This window comes from Alternaria infectoria, assembly GCF_024043175.1.
Source record: "Alternaria infectoria strain BMP 0036 chromosome Unknown scaffold_6, whole genome shotgun sequence".
Taxonomy (NCBI): Eukaryota; Fungi; Ascomycota; class Dothideomycetes; order Pleosporales; family Pleosporaceae; genus Alternaria; species Alternaria infectoria.
The window spans coordinates 469,834-488,178 of NW_026250695.1; the positions used below are offsets into that span (position 1 = coordinate 469,834).

The 18,345-nt window shown below is 53.4% G+C and overlaps 6 protein-coding genes across 6 annotated transcripts; 2 read left to right on the forward strand and 4 right to left on the reverse strand.

Moving 5' to 3' along the window:
- Positions 1-938: 938 nt before the first annotated feature.
- Positions 939-2,979, reverse strand: J4E92_004454 (uncharacterized protein; the record flags this gene model as incomplete). Its single annotated transcript, XM_051495844.1, has 6 exons — positions 939-1,844; positions 1,893-1,990; positions 2,150-2,255; positions 2,306-2,449; positions 2,495-2,695; positions 2,746-2,979. The coding sequence occupies 6 exons, from the start codon at positions 2,977-2,979 to the stop codon at positions 939-941; spliced, it is 1,689 nt and encodes a 562-aa protein (XP_051353684.1).
- A 1,576-nt stretch (positions 2,980-4,555) lies between these two features.
- J4E92_004455 (uncharacterized protein) lies at positions 4,556-8,050 on the reverse strand (the record flags this gene model as incomplete). Its single annotated transcript, XM_051495845.1, has 3 exons — positions 4,556-5,000; positions 5,048-5,736; positions 5,789-8,050. 3 exons carry the CDS (start codon positions 8,048-8,050, stop codon positions 4,556-4,558), a joined length of 3,396 nt encoding a protein of 1,131 aa, XP_051353685.1.
- Positions 8,051-9,184: 1,134 nt separating this feature from the next.
- On the forward strand, positions 9,185-9,963 carry J4E92_004456 (uncharacterized protein; the record flags this gene model as incomplete). The annotated part of the gene is made up of 3 exons (XM_051495846.1): positions 9,185-9,209; positions 9,340-9,575; positions 9,628-9,963. The coding sequence occupies 3 exons, from the start codon at positions 9,185-9,187 to the stop codon at positions 9,961-9,963; spliced, it is 597 nt and encodes a 198-aa protein (XP_051353686.1).
- A 407-nt stretch (positions 9,964-10,370) lies between these two features.
- On the reverse strand, positions 10,371-10,878 carry RPS26 (40S ribosomal protein S26; the record flags this gene model as incomplete). Its single annotated transcript, XM_051495847.1, has 3 exons — positions 10,371-10,485; positions 10,540-10,642; positions 10,728-10,878. The coding sequence occupies 3 exons, from the start codon at positions 10,876-10,878 to the stop codon at positions 10,371-10,373; spliced, it is 369 nt and encodes a 122-aa protein (XP_051353687.1).
- A 769-nt stretch (positions 10,879-11,647) lies between these two features.
- Positions 11,648-13,834, reverse strand: J4E92_004458 (uncharacterized protein; the record flags this gene model as incomplete). The annotated part of the gene is made up of 5 exons (XM_051495848.1): positions 11,648-12,481; positions 12,529-12,623; positions 12,673-13,150; positions 13,199-13,594; positions 13,643-13,834. 5 exons carry the CDS (start codon positions 13,832-13,834, stop codon positions 11,648-11,650), a joined length of 1,995 nt encoding a protein of 664 aa, XP_051353688.1.
- Positions 13,835-14,764: 930 nt separating this feature from the next.
- On the forward strand, positions 14,765-18,251 carry J4E92_004459 (uncharacterized protein; the record flags this gene model as incomplete). The annotated part of the gene is made up of 5 exons (XM_051495849.1): positions 14,765-14,947; positions 15,001-15,220; positions 15,269-15,444; positions 15,492-17,986; positions 18,044-18,251. 5 exons carry the CDS (start codon positions 14,765-14,767, stop codon positions 18,249-18,251), a joined length of 3,282 nt encoding a protein of 1,093 aa, XP_051353689.1.
- Positions 18,252-18,345: the final 94 nt, after the last annotated feature.

Genomic DNA, 18,345 nt, shown 5'->3' on the forward strand with positions numbered 1-18,345 from the left:
GGAAACTACACGTCGCTGCTCACTGCGGCGTTCACGCACGTGGATCTCTTCCACATATTGTCGAACATGGTCAGCGTTTATTTCTTGGGCTCTTTCTTAGCGGCAGCGCCTGTGATAACGCCAATGCGATACCTGACTATCGCTCTGGGCTCTGGGATTGCGGGAGGAGTGGGCGCTTTGTTCAATCGGTATTACAAGTTGCGTTCTGAAGGCCCTAACGCCAGAGACTATTCAAGGACTCTTGGATTCTCCGGAGCCGTCATGGGCATCGGCGCTGTGGCAGCGTGCATGAACCCGCACGCGAGAGTGCTGATCTATGGCATCGTACCGATGCCACTTTGGGCTATGACTGCCGCTTATGCCGTCTACGATGGATTTTATCTCAACGACTCGAACTCGCGAATAAGTCATGCCGGGCATCTAGGAGGGTTGGCGTTTGGGCTCGTGTACTACTTCACCAGGTTGCATCGTCTTAGGTTCTGAGGGGAATAGTACAGCCGGGGTGTTCTCAACATGTTCTGTAAACGTAAAGGACTTCCTGATCAGGTTCTGTGTGCTGCTAAGCTATTGTAATGTCTGTTGGTTGGCAAGTGGATAGTGCAGAGTACGCTTCCGGATCTTGTGATACGATTATCAGACTACATAATATGTATGTAACCTGTGAAGACCACGATCTATTACCCGCTTTAGGCGGGTATTACACAGGCTCAGCTATCATCCCTCTCTCCCTATCACATATGCAATTCTGATAGTCCCATAGCTCTACCCAAACACCGTGATACACCCCATCTTAATATGCTACACAGGGAAGAGACAAATGGAATGTGGGAACCAAGTCGACTCTCAATCGTAAAGCCTGTCTGCTATCAACGCATTAGCTTGCTTCTGAGAACCCGCTGATCAGGATGTTGTAGCTTACTGAACTCCTCAAATCTACCTCAAGCGGTTTTCTTGGAAGGACTGGCGACTTCCGGCTCGTCATCAGTGCCGAGCTCTGCGTCGCCGTTGGTGCCAATGTCGTCCTTGGACATGAACTTCGGCAAGCCCTGTGGGGTGTAGGACTTGTTTGGAGTGTACTTGGGTGTTGTAGACTCCTCAACCTCCATCTCTTTCACTTCCTCGCCTTCGGAGCTTTCGATGATGACTTCCTCAGACAGCGCGCTCTTGCGCGGTGGTGGACGCTTCCGCTTGACCGCTTCTTTGTCCTCTTCCTCCTCGTCAATGAGCTCTTCAGACCGACCACTCTTCCTGGGTCTACCCCGCTTCTTGGGGATTTGCCCTTTGGCCTTCAACTTCGCTGCTTTAGCAGCCTTCTTCTTGGCAGCCAAAGAGAACTCCTCGTCCTCATCAGAACCTTCTTTCTTCCACGCCCGACCTTTGCCCTTGAAGTGCTTGGGCTTTGCAGGCTCCGGCTCCGTTTCTTCTTGAAGCAAAGCCATGGCTTCTTCATCTAGCGAAGCCAGAAGGGCGTCATCTATATTCCTACTGATCGACGCCACCGACGCTCTCCTGCCCTCTGCAGTCGGTGATGTGTTATTCGATTCCTGGGCGTCCCCGTTTGTGGGCTCTACATCCTCAAACAGCTGCGAGTCGTGGTAGTATGGCCTCTGCTGTGCTGGCTTTCGTGTCCGTAGTCCGCGTCGAGTGGAGCCTGCTGACGCGGTGGTCGGATCTGGAGAAGCCGCAGCAGAGTCAACATCTTGAGCCATCTTACTACTAGCGCTGGGTGTGACGGTTCTGTTGAATGTGGCATTCAACTCGATTGCCTCTGCGACATTGGTGGGCGTGACTTCGGTGTGAGCACCTGCCTCGGCGGCTCCGCCTTCAATAGCAGAATCTTCAGACTTGAACAGGTTAGCAAATTAACCGTGAACCTAAAGACGAATACTTACGGCAGTCTTCGTCTTCGGTGTCTTTCTGGTGCTCAATTTGAGGATGTGGCTCTTCTTCGGTGTCTCTGACGCTGTTGCTGCGGTCGACGATTTCGGAGCTGTGACATGTTTTAGCAAGAACACAACAGACTAGCAAGCAATGTTTCGCGTGAAATGTCAAAGCACAAAGAGGTTCGGCACGGCCAGTATTTGGTGAACATGAAAAAACTACACAGGTGGGGTAATTAACATTCAAAATGGGTCCAAAATTCACATACCAGATCGAACAGGAAGAGGAGACACGATTGCAGATGCGGCAACCTCATCGATTGTAGTCTCCATCGGGTCCTCTAGCTCATCTTCGGGCGAGATGGTTTCTTCTGACTATGGGCAGGTTAGTGCATGCTGGGTAGCGAATAAACGATGAAACTCACAATAGGCTTCTTCCTGGCCTTTCGAGCAGAAGACTTGCGCTGGCCATTAACGGCGATGGCTGGTACTGTTGGCGTCGCGGTCTCTGCCCCCAAATCCTTACTGGCTTCACCTTCGTCGCTCGCCGAGGCGATGACCTCATCAGACTATGCTTGTCAGTAACTAGACGAAGGTATGCGAAGAGTACTCACGAGTGGCTTCTTCCGCGCTTTGCGCTTCTTCTTGCCGGAGGGACTCTGGTCTTCGGAGTTGGCCACGGCCGACGGTGTCGCAGACTCAGCCGCCCGTGACGCTCCATTACCGTTGGCAGTCGCATTCTTCTTTGGCCGACCAACCTGGCCACGAGCCTTGGTGGCTTGAGGTTTGGCCTTGACAGGTGGGGCCTCTTCGTCCTGGAACTTTTAGCATACGGTATAATTAGCTCATTATGACAATGACCTACAGTTGAATCAGACTCCTCAAACATGCTCAGCGCTGTGTAGTATAGCGAGAGACCACCAGTCATTTTTTGAGACTCGACCCATTCCTCGTATGATGGGGAAGGACCGTTCTGATTTGCTTCTTTCCAATCCATGAACTCCCGGTGACCATGCTTGTCTTCCCAGAAAACGGGAGAGCTGTCGCTAGACTTGTGGGTACTCTTCCTTCCAGATGCCGCGTGGCCGTTGGGAGCCATGGTGAACCGAGAAAAAGACACAATGGCAGCCAAGGTTGAGCGGCGGCCGTGACAAGCGCAAGAACAGGTTGCAGAAATTGACGCGGGTTGAAGATGCGGACGCAAAAATGCGCAATAAAAGATTGGGTTGACTAGAAGTATGGAATGAAGTGGCGCGGGAAGATGCGCGCGAGGTTGATGGTTGTTGTGAGGAAGTTAAGTTACAGAAGAGATCCAAGTCCGAGATGATCCACGTCTGGTCAACTGGTGCCACCTTAGCTTAGAATTCTCAAAGTCGCCAGGCGATAAAGCGGCCCGCGGCAACTACTTACCGAAGATAAGCAACTGACTGTTATTGAAGTCTGGCTCGAATTATGATGCTGATGTCGCTCAAAGTGGAGGGAGGTGTGGACAGTGGGATGGGCTTGTTATTAGCGCGCGGACCTCAAATTTGAGCTCGACCACTGATGGAATCGAGGCGTATCACCAACACCAGTTTCCCTTCTCAGCATTCATCGTGAAAATTGGAGGCTTGGCTGCGCATCATTGGCGCATACGACCTTTCACGTTCACCTACACCATTTTTAGCACTTGCGTGCTCCTTGGGAGTGCTCTAACGAGATTACTGATGTTGTGACCTGTCTTGCTACTTGTTTTAAGAAGGTAAGCGTCGCTACCGGAACTTTTATCATAATCTGAGTACCTGCTATGAAATCTCGGAGGAACTATGTACTTACTGCTGTAAGCTTGGGGGTCACACTGCGGCCGAGTTCCGCGATAGGTACAGCAGTGGTAAAAGGAAGTCATGTTCAAGCGCATGCTTCGAGACCCGCTGGCTCGCTCCCCGTATGCATTTGATTTTTCTCATTTATGATGTGACAGCCGCCTATATTGTCTGCGCAGTCCCATTCTGTAGTACGATATCAGCATGTGGGCGATCACACACTACAGCGGGTACGATAGCGATTGAATGCGATTTGAGCTGCGTCGTTGCATATCGTATTAGTTATTGCATTTATACACTACGTCTACTGCATCACCTCGTCAGCGACAAGTCATCCAAGTCACACACCAAACAGATAACGTGATCATGCCACAAGAGTAGCATTGAAATATCTTAAGCCTCATGAATGCCGTGGTGCCATCCCCAATCTCGTCGGCCTGGTATATACAAAGAGCAAAAAACGAAGCCTAAAGCTAGTCCATCATGAGACCAAACTGGCGTCGCAAACGCGCGAGCAGGAAAAATGCATAAAAGGCCACTGCGCATAATGCAGGATGGGTATACAAGGACGAGCCCTACCGCCTTCCCCGTGTAATAAGACAAATTTGCGCCCACCGGGATATGATGAGCAAGGTAAAGGAAAAATTACAAACGCCATAAGGACTTGTCCGATCTGCGGAAATGAATACCAATGGCGCAGAGTTGGCCGAAAGCAGTCGTCGAAAAAGCGGACAGGATAGAGATATGTCGATAGATGAAACAATGAATGCGAACGACTGCTTCTCAAAACCCAGAATGAGTGCCGGAAAGTCGAAATTACTGGAGATCATAGCGGCAGAGGATCCGCCGGTTCAACCCTCCAAAGCAGTGCTCCTAGAAAGATTCGGGTGGGCTCGGCATGCCATGCGCGCTACCATCCTCTTTCTCTGGCTCTTGAACGCTATGATTCTCTCTTTGCACCGGTTCAAGCTTCAGCTTACCGATGGGTTTACCAATGCCCTTCATGAAGCCACCCTGATCGTTGCCATTGTCATCCTTCTCCTCGTCCAGCTTACGCTTTTTACGAGCCATTTGTTGCTGCTCTCTGAGAGGGCGTTTCCGAGGACTGGAGATCTTGCCTGTAGGTGGCAAGCGTGGCTTAGGGAATCGCTGCTTCGGAGGAAGATCATCATCCTCGACAAGCGGCTGGCTGTTGTTGTCATGGAGTTTACCCAAGAGCCAACTTTGGAGAAGACCAATCTGGTTCTCAGCGGTCTGAACGGTGACAGGCTCGAACTTCGGTGGCTCAGGCATAATGACACCAGTAGTAGTAATATTGCTGTGAATATTAGTAAGAACCTCATCAAAGCATATCGCGAAACATACCTGTTGTCCTGCCTGGCATATGCATTGTGCACCCTGTTCTGTAGTAGATGCAACGGGACGCTGGAAGTAAGTCCGAACTCGATGTCAAGACCGAGCTCTTTGAAACCGAAGAAGTCTTCGCCAATGTCTTCTGCGAAGTCTCCACCCACGAATTGCTCGCTACCGTCGTTGAAGGCACCGGCCCCGTCAGCACCGGCGTTATCCATAGCTGGTCGCAGGAGTTCAGCGTAGTATGATCGCATCCTATCATGCATGCCACCGAGCTTGGTACCAAGCCTCTCAACATCGTCCTTGACATAAGTCTCGAGAGACTCAAGATCGACACCATTGGCGTGCAAAGAGTGAAGGACAGCTTCTTCTTGAGTAAAGCGTGGTGTCCAACTTGTAGCCTGTCCGTTGGGAAGAGTGATGGGGACATCTGACTTCATCTTCGGTGTTTCGCGATATACCCCGAGACTTGCAACAAGATTCTGGAAGAATTTCGCCGCAATGTCAGTAACGGCATCAAGAGCTGATGGCTGGAACTCTTCGAAACCAGCATGATAAAAGACTTTGCCAACGCTGCGTTGTAAGGCGGCGCGACAGACATAGGGGGCCATGATCGGCCCATCCTCGGATGTGACTGTTGGCTCGATGTCTGCCTCGTGGAAAGGTTGCGGTTCATATCGTTGAAACTGGTTTTGGTATAGCTATACGAATTAGCGGTCGGTATATTCCTTCGAATTTCGGATACAAACTTACCTGCGATTGGATCTGCATCTGTTTGACGATGCCGATCTTTGCGCATATCTTCCTGGTTTCTTGCAGTATGTGGTTGTTGTCATCGAACTTGTGAACCAAAGCACTGTCTGGCGATACGAACTGCCCCTTTGGCAGAATACGCATGTACTCCTCAGCCTGAGGAATGACATAGCCCTCGGCGTCTTCAACCCATTGCAGGCGTTCAGAAAGGTCGGGAATGGCGCACACAGGGTCGTAGTAATCCGGAATCTGGCGCTCCTCTTCCCCTTCGATACCCTCGGCGAGTGACTCACCAGCAGTGGCCTGAACGCCGTCTTTTCCGTCCGGAGCGGAGACGGCCCCGCTTGCAGTTTCTTCCTCGATAGCTTGCTTTCGGTGTCGTAGCCATCTTCTCATGCCAGCTTTTGTGCGTAGAATAGCAGGTTCATCTGGCTGTAGGTGGTCGTCACGGAACAGTCTATGCCTTTCTGACGCAATGATTGCTCGATCTCTTTTCGTCACTTGTTTCCATGTTTTGTATTCCAGATCATCCAAATCAGCATCCTCTTCCAGAACATCACTGACCGAGATACCAGTGCCGTCAGCCTCCGAAACGTCGGCTTGGCTACCATTCACGCCGTTTCGCGAAATGCTGTTCGCTCCCAACGGTGTCAATGTACCGGGTGGGGGAGGTGTCGAAAAGCCGTTGACGCTGCCTTCCATTTCGGAGTCTGCTCGAAGAAACTCGTTCTTAAGATTGGACACTGCGTTATTGAGAGATGGAGCTGATGGTTTTGTTTCAGGTCCCGGTGTGTCCTCCAGACCTGCTGGAGGGGCCTTTCTTGCTGTACTTGAGCCTTTGCCTCCCTTGCTTGGTGCCTTTCGTCCTCGTGAAGCCATGATAGGTTCTTCGTCTTCACTATCGTCGGCGCCGTCGGCATCTGCATCGCCATGACGCATTCTCCGTTCCTCTGCCTCGACTTCTGCACGATCGCGAACAGTGATGTCCGGGATAAGGGGTACGAGCTTCTCGGTTTCCTTCTTCATGTGTAGTGCCTTTTTCCGGAGAAAGTGACTTGGGTCCGCGTTGTACTTTAAGCAGTTTGACCATATGAGCATAAGATCGTCGACGAATTCCTTCTTGGACTTGTATTGGAGTTGCTTGAGCTTCTTCATCATCGTGCCAATATCCATGGGCTGCTTGATCACGTTGTAGTAGTCCGGTGCCTCTCGTTTGTTGACGCGTTGAAGGAAGGGGTGAGCATGCTCGTTGGCCTTGAGTTCCATGAGAACCTTCTCTGTACTCTCGTATAGTTCCTCCTGTCCAACACGTTCTTCGTTTGCCCATTTACTCCTGTTCTTACGGACTTCGCTAATAAGGCTTCGGAGCTGCGCATCAGTCGCGTGGACTTTGTCTCTTTGTGCGTCGATACGGGAGATGAGGTGCTTGAGTGTGAGACTGGAGGCGCCAAGGTTAGTGGTGCTGAGAGTGCCTTGCTGGGGGGCGACGACGACGCTGTTGGGGGGTGCATTCGCAGGCGTTCCGGACGTTTCTATCTCTACTTGACGGTCGAGTTCGTCAAGCTTCTGCTGCTCTAGCATGGCGTCACGATCACTTTCCAACGAGTAGAACATTGTCTGGAAGCTCCGCCTGGCCGCATCCTCGGTCGCAATCTTATCCTGTTGTAGCTTCTTGCGCACATCGTCTGATGTCTTTGTATGGTCCGACGAAGGTGTCCCGGTCCGGTCGTGACCTGACTTGTTCGATATGGAAGGAACGCGGAGGAGGCTTGGCGTGCTGGGAGCGGCAGCAGCAACGCCATTGGCAGCGCCTTTTGAGTGTAGCGGCGAGGTGCGGGTATCGTCTTCGTCTTCGTCGTCTTCATCGTCGCCATAGTCGTCTTCGTCGATTGTGCGGGTCAACTTCTTCGGGGTGACGGCCGGTCGCGCGTCATGCGCCGCCGCATCCCCGGATGACGGGCGCGGCTCGTTGTCCAGGGCATCAACAGCATCACCCTCGTACGTGCCACCGATCACTGCAGAGAGACGCGCTTCTGTGCGTAGAAACTGTTCGCGCCATCGCGCCGCGCGGGGGTCTTCCTCTCCCACCATGTCTCCGTCCCCCATGTTGATCGCGTTGGAGGCGTTTGACATGGCCGCCTCATCATTCAGCGTCGCATTGGGGGTGCGTAATCGAGTCGCGTTGGGCGGTTGGTGCAGGTAGCGGGCATGGCTTGGGCGTTCTCGCGACGATGGAGGATATGGGGAAGCGCTGAAGGACATCGTCGTCGTCGGCTGTGGGGGGTCTTGGCGGTTCGCGACCTACGGGGAAGGCGCAACCAGAGGGCGACGTCCCAACTGGTCCAGGTGTCGCAACGCGATAAAATCAAGCATGGAAGGAGCTACCGGTCGAGCGAAAGGTTTGCCGATGACTGCGAGATGGAAGAGGGTATTGGGGCTCGCGTCTTGATGGCCACAGATACGGCCTTTGATGAACGAACGTGGTGTTAGGGTTGTAGGTGGATGGGGGCTATTCCTCGTCCAGCCGCCTTAGCGTTCTGCGCAGTCCAGGGCCCGCGTCACCTACCTACTTCCCAATATCAAAGTGCTGTGACTGCTGTATGTACGCATCGCAGTGTTTCTACCATCAAGATCAATTACATCTACGCCAATGTCTTCGATTTGTCCTCGATCGTCTTGCGCGCACTGACTTGGCTCCGACGGTGTCCCTAGGGGGTACCTAGATTACCATTACTTGCCAACTTTGAAGTATCGCACGCCTTCTGGGCCAGCACAGAGAACTACTTCGATGACTTTTGCTGTTCTTGTCCTTGCAAGTCCCTAAAGAGTGGCCCGAAGTTATTCGCTGGACATGATGCTACATAGGTATGCTTGCCGTCGGTACGACACCCGAGTACCTCTGGGGTACATCATGTATGCAGCTCAGATCGCCTACAGCCCTACCTATGCTACCTGATAGTCGCACACCGTATATCATCGGGTAATCATTCAGAGCGATCAGGTTTCCAGATATACACCTACCGTATCAGTAATGCAGCACCATCGAGGAAGGCTTCTCACGCATCTGCCCTGGCAGCCGAGACTCTCCATCCCAAACCTAACCTCAAATGTAGAAATAGCGCCAGGTACACAGATCACAGACCTGGGGTCAATCAAAACTACCCGCCCCTACCCGCAGCTTCCTAGGTTGTCGATTTTCACAGGTTCCACACGTGATCGACAGCGGGAATACCGAAAGCCGTTAGCCGCTTTCTGCAAGCCAGTTCCGCCAGAATGCCAGCTTGTGGCCGCATAACGACGCTTGGTAGCTCTTGCCGCCCGCTGACTGCAACTCTCCGATTTTTAGGGCTGGAAATGCTCCTCGAGTGCTTATAGTCGCTGCTATACAAAGTCACCATGCGCATCCGGAAGCCATTTGCTGGTAGGTCGCACTTGCTGTTTCCTACGTCAGAGAGCTCGAGGCACAGCGCTCAAGCAATCAACCTGGGAATGGACGTGTTCCTCGAACTTGCGCTCTGCTTCCGTATCATACCAAGCTAATGTCTATACAGGTGCCTTCGTAGCCCTCATCTTCATCAGCGCCGGCGCCGGCTTCTCCCCACCCGATTACAAGATCCCCTCATACAAGCAATCGGATAAAGCACTACACTTCATCGCCTTCTTCCTACTCACACTATGCTTTTACTGGATACTAGAAACGAGTAGGAGGAAGGTCTTGCAGCTCACCTTTACCGTGTGCACGATTGGTCTGGGAGTCGCAAGTGAGGTCGTACAAGGGCTGTTGCCTGTGAGTCAATACATGGGAGGAACAATTGTACAAGAAGCTGACACATATCAAGATACATCGCGACTTCGATTACTACGACATCATAGCCAACGTTCTCGGTTCGCTCCTCGCTCTCGGCCTATGCAATTGGTACCACAAGCGCATGCTCGAGCGCAAACGGGCTGCGCGCGGATATACAGCCGTCGCGGGTGACGAGGAGCGGGATATTGAGTTGGGCGAGAACCCCGAAGGTCAGGAATCTGGTGTTGTCAGAACTACAGTGGACGAGGAGCTTGAAAGATGGGACGAGAACGCGGAAGACTGGGAAACAACCGAACCCGAGCCGTCGAATGGAAAGAGTCTCGAAGATGGGGGTGATTTGGGCGAGGGCAAGAAGCGGAACGACTAAAATGACGGCATTCTACGATGTTTGGGACAACGAATTGGCTAGAATTGGCGAAATGGAGCATGGGATATTGCAGTTCCTCATCATGTTTGGAATGCCATCTAGGTTGCATACCCACTGTGAACGCAGAGTGAGCTCGATCATCAGGACCTTATGCGTAGTCAGTTCCCAACGTAACATCACCGCAGCAAACGTAGGGTTGGTGCAAGTCGACTTGGATATTCGTTTACAAGTTCATAGCTAGCTCTCGGTGCTGCTTAGGCAGGCAATCCGAGCGAGCATTAACCATGATTCGTCATTTAGTCTGCCCTTCCTTCTGGAATCATGCATTTTCCAGTATGACATTCCGAAAGAACCCTAAGACCCCACACCAAGCGCCATGATCATTCCGTTTTCGAACCACACTCCACTTAAGCAGTGGTAGTCTTAGCAGCGGCCTGGTTGGGGTTGATCTTCTTTCCGTCCTTGTTGTACCTGACCCTTGGGGGAGGGGCCCTGTTGCGGCGGCCTTCGCGCGAGCGGACACTGCGAGTGTGTTAGACATGGGCTCAGCCGAATCCTCGTGCGGGCTCAACGTACCGGACGATCTTGCCGTGGATAGCGCAGGAGACGCAGTACTGGAGCTTCAGGTACATCTTGGGGACGGTGTACTCGGGGAATACGGAGGCATCGGAGATATCACCTGCGTGGCGTTAGTCTTCAATTCCCCAATGCCGCCCCTTCTGTTTTGTAGTGTGACGCGGTGCGAGCGTGGCCGGGAGACGTACGGATGGCAGCGGACTCAACCATGTTGCGGATGGTGAATCTCTTGATTGCCTTGTCCTTGGGTGTGCATCGCGAGCAGTTGGAGCAACGGATGGGCTTGACGTGGCCGCGACCCTTCTTGTTTCGGCCGTTGGACGCTCGCTTCTTAACCATGGCTGCTGATTCTATCGAGTTGTGTGAGCGGGATTTTGGGTTGAGGGAACACGGGGAGCGTACTGAAGATGTATCTAGAAGTCAGCGGTGGGGGTGTTGTCGTGAGAGTCGTTCCTTCCTGACGTCGCGCACTGTGTCGACGAAATTCGCTTAAGCGGATCTAATCTTATCTCTTGGCGTACCGCGCGCTAGCCGCAGCACCCACAGCCTCCGCGCAGCTTCACTGTACGAAAGTGAAACAAGTCTCAAGGCAGTGAAGATTCCACTGTTATTACTATTGTTGTCCTCGGAAAGTAGGAATACGCGTTCACTCTTGGAAGGGCGCTTTGGCAATCATGCAAGGACCAGTATGTTACGCTACCAGCCATATTGATTACCCGAAGTTCTTCCCCCGCCGTCAGAAAAGCTTCGAGGACATCATGAGAATGATGTTGGCCGTTCTTTCTTTCTTCGACGACTTCAATGATGCACGACAGGAAATATAACGATGGCGTATTTCTGTGGGACGTGTGACTACTTAAATTTGAACTTGGCACACCCTAGAGCTTACGTTATGATCAGGTCGTCTACTTTGCATGTTCTCATCTTAATGTAGGCTGCAGGCCTATCCAGATTTTTTGTTGTAAGAGGTGGAAGTAAAATGTATTTCAATCTGACTGCCAAACTGCTAGGAAACACCCAGGGATCTATGGGATATCAGGTTATAACAAAGGAAACAATGCATTCTCGCTCATACTCCAACACAAATTACCTAACGTCCACCCAATTCTTACCGACTGGCGCGGCCAAGCACAAACACACCGACGATGACAACAGCTAGTACACCGATAGCTCCAGGAAGGAGAAGGTCGTTCGGTACACCAGCGATGATCTCTGGCTGTTGCGATATAGGTACTGGCTGATTACGGCCTCGTGATCTAGGCTTCTCTTCCTCTTCGTCAAAGTACTGTCTACGTTCGCGAAGAGACGACTCAGGCGGTGTGACAGGCTTGGGCAGCGCAGGTTGTGGGTTGACCTCGGCAGACATTGGTGCCTTTTCAGGATGGTGCACAAAGAGATCTACCTTCTCGCGATGTGCCATGCGGGATAGACTAACAGCCTCAACAAGATCGTCGTTGGTGGTGATGGAGATTGTGTCTCCCTCGTTGTCGAGATAGCTCAAAGCGAAGCCACCCCGGGAAACCTTGCCGTCATCAAAGCTCGGTACGCCTCCTATGGCCTCGACTTCTCCTCCAAGCTTGTTCGCTACATTGTGGATGAGCTCTTCAATACCAGCAGATACAACGACCTGCAGACGGTGAACGCGACCACTTGGAGCTTTGAACTTGAAAGGGAACGGCATGTCCTCCATATGAGAGGGAGGAATACTGGCGACAGCAGATGCGTCTGGTGAGTCCCCGTGATGAGAGGCAGACTCGTTGGGTAGTACGCTATCGCCACGGTCCATTAGGCCAGGGCGATCATGGTGGGAGACGTAGGAGCGATGGTCGTGGACGCGACTCCCACCCTCGCCCGACATCATCGACTCGGTCTCGTTGTCCAGAGACAGCCAGAACTTGTTCCACGCGGGACCTTCGCTGTCGGTCGTGCTGATGTTGTTGATCTTCAAGGAGTTAGCAATGATACTTTGACAAGCAGAAGTGGGCGTACCTGATCAAGAGTGGCGTAAGTCAGCTTGAGAACATCGACCATTCCAACAATCTCCCCTGCGTCGCTCATGACAGGCAAGTTGAGGTAGTGACCATCTGCAAAAGTCAGCAATTATTCGAAGAGCTATAGATCTAGACCCCTTACCATGCATCTTGCGCAGAGCGGACTGGATGCTCATGTCCATAGGCGCAAAGTCGGGATGCGGAGTCATCACTCGTACGACACTGCAAGTCATCGGGTCGAGCCCCGCGGCAATCACACGCAAGACGACGTCCTTGCTGGTGAAGATACCGGTGATGGAGCCATTGTCCTGCACCAGAACAGCGGTTGTGTGGTTCTCCTTCATGAGTGACGCAGCTTCCTTGACAGAAGTGCGCACGGATACGGTTGTTGGGGGCAGGCCAGTCAAGACAGACTCGAGAGTAGGACCAGACATCTTCTGACGAATAGCCTCGACGTACTGAATGATCTGTTGCGGCTGGCTGGAGCCCATCTCGGCCTGCACACCCTCCAGAGCATCATACAGCTTGCGCGAGGAAGCGTAGGCGCGCTCCAACTTCTCCATGGCGTCGTAGAAACATTTGGTGATGTCCAAGATACCGGAAATGTCGTGGTTTTCGTCCTATCCCACGTCAGTTCACCCGCGACGCATATTTATAGCCCAACATACCATGACGGGAAGGTGGCGGAAGCCCTTCCTGACCATGAGATCCAAAGCATCGGTCGCACTTGTGTCGGTCTTTGCGCAGAGGGGGTTCTTGGTCATGATCTCTTCGATGGTGACATCGCGAGCCTTGATGCCGGCGCCAACGACGCGGAAGGCCAGATCCTTGGCCGTGAAGATACCCGCAATACGGTCATCGTCGTCGGTAACTAGGACACAATCCTCGCGCTTAGCTGCCATCAACTGCGCAGCCTCCGCGACTGAGGTAGAGGGCTTGATCTGGAGCGCGGGGGAGGGCTTCAAGGCGAGGACGGTGCCAGGCGGGGCTTTCTTGGAGGGTCGCACGCGGCCGCTGGGGTTCTTCTTTTTGTTCAGGTCGGTTTCGATCTTGCGGCGGATGGCCTAGGCATCATGAGTATGTGGCAGTCCATGGCGAGCAGGGCAGCTTACGTCGTCGCGCTTCGACATTTTGGCACGACTGGCGCTGAGCGAAGAGCCGCCCGCATCGCTCTGGGCAACATGAGAAGCATGCGTCTCGAGAGCTGCTGGTCGCGGGATTCCCGAGGGGCTGTGGGGGAATTGCTGGGGCGGGTGCTGGTTCTTGGGCTTGGGCGTACCGCGCATAGTCCCCGTATGCGACATGTTGCTTTTGACCGAGACGTGGAAGTCGGGTTGTTGGTGAGGGGTCAATAGAAGCAAAGTCGTGGTTGCCAGGGTAGACGCAGAAGGCGCAAGCGACGAGGCTAGCTAGACCGCTCTTCCCCTGGCCTGCTGCCATTGCACATGCGCCTGCTCGGCCTACGGGCGACTGCCTGCAAAAGACCAGAATTTTAGCTCGGGCGCAAGCTCCATCTGGTCTGTCCTACTGCATGGCCTGTGTATCTAACCTCGGAGGAGCTTACTCTGAAGACGGCTGTACCTAGACAGCGCCTATACAGCCTACTACAACAAAGTAACCAGATTCAAGGATCTAGCATTGCTGTAGGTTTCGGGGTTCCGTACTTGAAGCTAGATCAAGGTTTTCCTACTCCTATCGTGACAGGTCACGCGCGTGGTATCTCCCATGAACAGGATGGCTAGCCATGCACCCAGCCGTTGACTGATTCATCTTTCCTTTCACTAAGAGTACACACGGTACTACACCGAATTTGCAGTGCCGATCGTGTTTTAATGTATATGAGCCAGCTGGGTGGTTTCAACAGGGTCCATACAGTGAATGCTTCGTGAGTCGGTGTACCCCAGGGCTCCGTAGCCTTCAAGGATACGCTAGCTGGCCAATGAGTGGAGTGACACACTTTTTTGGGCCAACACTCTCCCCCACCAAAACATCGATCAATGACTTGAGGCGAAACCACACAAAGCACCAGTCTCTGCCGCCGAAAGATCGTGTCTGCACCAAGATATACGCTGCCCCGTCCTGCATAGTTCCACTGCAGCAGAGGCGCTCCAACACGTCACACGCGCTCCGCAAGCAGCACTACCAGGGACCAAGCGACCGTATTCCCTTGTTGCCTGTGAACAACACCACGCTTCCTGGGCCGCTGCCCTCCACTACCAATCTACGTATACGATATGTCTGTCCTCCCCGCCGAGGTTCACACGGCGCTGGCGACCCTGCTGCAGGGCCTCCAGTCGCCGGATAACATTCAGCGCACGGCTGCCGAGCAGCAGTTGAATGACGAGTGGGTTGCCCAGAGGCCCGAGGTGCTCTTGATGGGCCTCTCGGAGCAGATCGAGTTGGCGCAGGATACCTCAGTAAGGGTCCCGCTCGGTAGAAACCCTGGGTTCTAGCTTACAGGCTGTGTTAGACACGGACGTTCGCCGCCGTCATCTTCAGGCGACAGTCGTCCAAACCGCGAAAGGCGCCCTCAGGCCAGACCGCCGACCTCTTCTTGACCCTCAACGCCCCCGAGCGCGAGGCCATACGCGCGAAGCTGCTCCATTGCCTCGCCAACGAGACCGACAATTCAGTGCGCACCAAGGTTGGAGATGCTGTTGCCGAACTCGCACGCCAGCACACAGATGAAGGTACGAGGAAACGGGACACGCTACAGAAACATGTCTAAATTCATCTAGGCGTTGCATGGCCGGAGCTTCTGGGCGCGTTGTTCCAGGCAAGCCAGTCCGCAGACCCCGCGCAGCGCGAGAACGCCTTCAGGATATTCTCGACAACCCCTCAGATCATCGAGAAGCAGCATGAGGACGTAGTCTTGACTGCTTTCAAGGGCGGCTTTGCCGACAGCGAGACATCGGTTCGTCTTCCGCATGCACCTGGAAGCCCTCAACTTACATCTCGCAGGTCAAAATCGCATCCGTCGAAGCCTTCGCGTCCTTCTTCCGCTCAATCACCAAGAAGGCCCAGTCCAAGTACTATTCTCTCGTCGGGGAGATCCTCAGTATTCTGCCCCCGATCAAGGAGTCTGGCGATGCAGAGCTCCTCACAAAGGCCCTCATCTCGCTCATCGACCTTGCCGAAGTTGCGCCCAAGATGTTCAAGCCCCCGTTCAACGACCTCGTTCAGTTCAGCATTTCCGTTATCCAGGACAAGGATCTAGGAGAGACGGCTCGGCAGAACGCGTTGGAACTCATGGCGACCTTCGCGGATAACGCACCTCTGATGTGTAAGAAGGATGCCAACTTCACCAATGACATGGTTACTCAATGTCTGTCTTTGATGACCGACGTTGGAGCTGACGATGACGATGCTGAGGAGTGGAACGTGTCAGAAGACTTGGATGAAGAAAGCGACTCGAACCATGTGGCTGGTGAGCAGTGTATGGATCGCCTGGCAAACAAGCTCGGTGGACAAGCCATTCTGCCCCCAACGTTCAACTGGCTTCCGCGCATGATGACTTCTTCGGCGTGGCGCGACAGGCACGCTGCTCTTATGGCGATATCAGCCATCTCCGAGGGTTGTCGCGAGCTGATGGTTGGCGAGCTTGACAAAGTCCTGGATCTCGTATTGCCTGCGCTCCGAGACCCCCATCCACGAGTGCGATGGGCCGCTTGCAATGCTGTCGGACAGATGTCGACTGACTTTGCCGGTACCATGCAAGAGACGTACCACCAGGTCGTTCTACCCAACATCATCCCCGTCCTGGAGTCTTCGGAGCCTCGCGTGCAGGCGCACGCTGCTGCTGCTCTAGTCAACTTCTGCGAGGAGGCTGAGAAGAACATCCTTGAGCCATACCTGGACCAGCTGCTTAACCACTTGCTCATGCTCCTGCAGAGCCCCAAGCGTTTCGTACAGGAACAGGCCCTGTCTACTATTGCCACCGTTGCGGATTCCGCAGAGGCTGCCTTCTCCAAGTATTACGACACGCTTATGCCTCTTCTCTTCAATGTCCTACAAGAAGAGCAATCCAAAGAATACCGACTTCTCCGTGCCAAGGCCATGGAGTGCGCGACGCTTATCGCTCTCGCTGTCGGCAAGGACCGTATGGGCCAAGACGCACTCAACCTTGTACAGCTGCTCGGACGGATCCAGAACAGCGTTTCCGAGGCCGATGACCCGCAAGCATCCTATCTCCTCCACTGCTGGGGTCGCATGTGCCGTGTTCTAGGACGGGAGTTCGTTCCTTTCCTTGCTGGTGTCATCCCACCACTGACAGAGCTTGCTGGAGCCAAGGCTGATATCCAACTTCTTGACGACGAGGAACAAGTTGCCCAGATCCAAGATGAAGAAGGCTGGGAGTTGGTCCCGCTCAAGGGCAAGGTTATTGGAATCAAGACCAGCATCCTTGACGACAAACACATGGCTATTGAGCTCATTGTCATCTACGCGCAAGTTCTAGAGGACGCTTTCGAGCCCTACGTCAACGACATCATGGAGAAGATCGCGCTCCCAGGCCTAGCCTTCTTCTTCCACGACCCCGTGCGAGTGGCATCAGCCAAGTGTGTTCCAGCGCTGCTGAATGCGTACAAGAAGGCCCACGGTCCGGAATCTACACAACTGAGCGAGCTGTGGGGACGCACCGTCGAGCGTGTCCTCGAAGTGCTCAGCACTGAGCCCGCCATCGATACCCTCGCCGAGATGTACCAATGCTTCTACGAGTGTCTAGAGTGCATTGGCCGCAACTGCCTCACCAACGCACACATGACGACCTTCATTGAGTCCGCTAGAAGCGTGCTTCAAGACTACCACGTACGCGTAAAGGAACGTCTAGAGGAGCAGGCCGAGAATGATGATGGCGAGGAAGCTTCGGAAGATCTGTTGTTTGCCATAGAAGACGACCAGACGCTCCTCTCAGACATGAACAAGGCGTTCCACAGCATTTTCAAGACCATGGGCACAGCGTTCTTGCCTTACTGGGCTGAACTAACCCAATTCTATAGCTTGTCCGCTGCTAACCCAGACCCCACTCAACGCCAGTGGGCGATTTGCATCTACGACGATGTGCTCGAGTTCTGTGGTCCAGAGTCGTGGCAATACAAGGACCAGATTATCCAACCTCTCATCGATGGTATGCAAGATGACGTCCCTGCCAATCGCCAGGCAGCAGTATACGGAATTGGTGTTGCAGCTCACAAGGGTGGAGAGAACTGGTCCGAATTTGTTGCGGCGTCCCTGGAGACGCTCTTCCAGGTTACACAGAGACCAAACGCTCGCGCGGACGACGACATTTTCGCGACAGAGAATGCTTCGGCTGCAATTGCCAAGATCCTACACTACAATGCAAGCAAGGTCGCAAACTGGGACAGTGTCGCCGCTGCCTGGATGGATACGCTTCCCATCACCAACGACGAGGAGGCTACACCATACGCCTATGCGTTCCTAGCTCAGCTGATTGAACAGTAAGTTATTCTAGCGCCACGCCGCGTATGCATGAGATCCACACTGACATCTTTCAGACAAAACCAAGCTGTGTTCTCTCAACCCGCAAAGGTCTTTAACTACGTTGTGCAAGCCCTGGAGGCCGAAACTCTGCAAGGACAGACCGCGAACCGCGTTGTCGCATCCGTGAAGGCTCTGATCCAGGCGACCAGCACCGATCTTGGCCAGGCTGCCGCGACTTTGACACCAGAGCAGCAGCGTACTGCGCAAGCCTACTTCAGCTAGAGGCTGACTAGGCCGTTCGTAAATGGTCAACTTTATGGACTTGTGGAAGGAAATCCACATGGGACACGATGCATGAGCGGCGTTCGATTCGGAA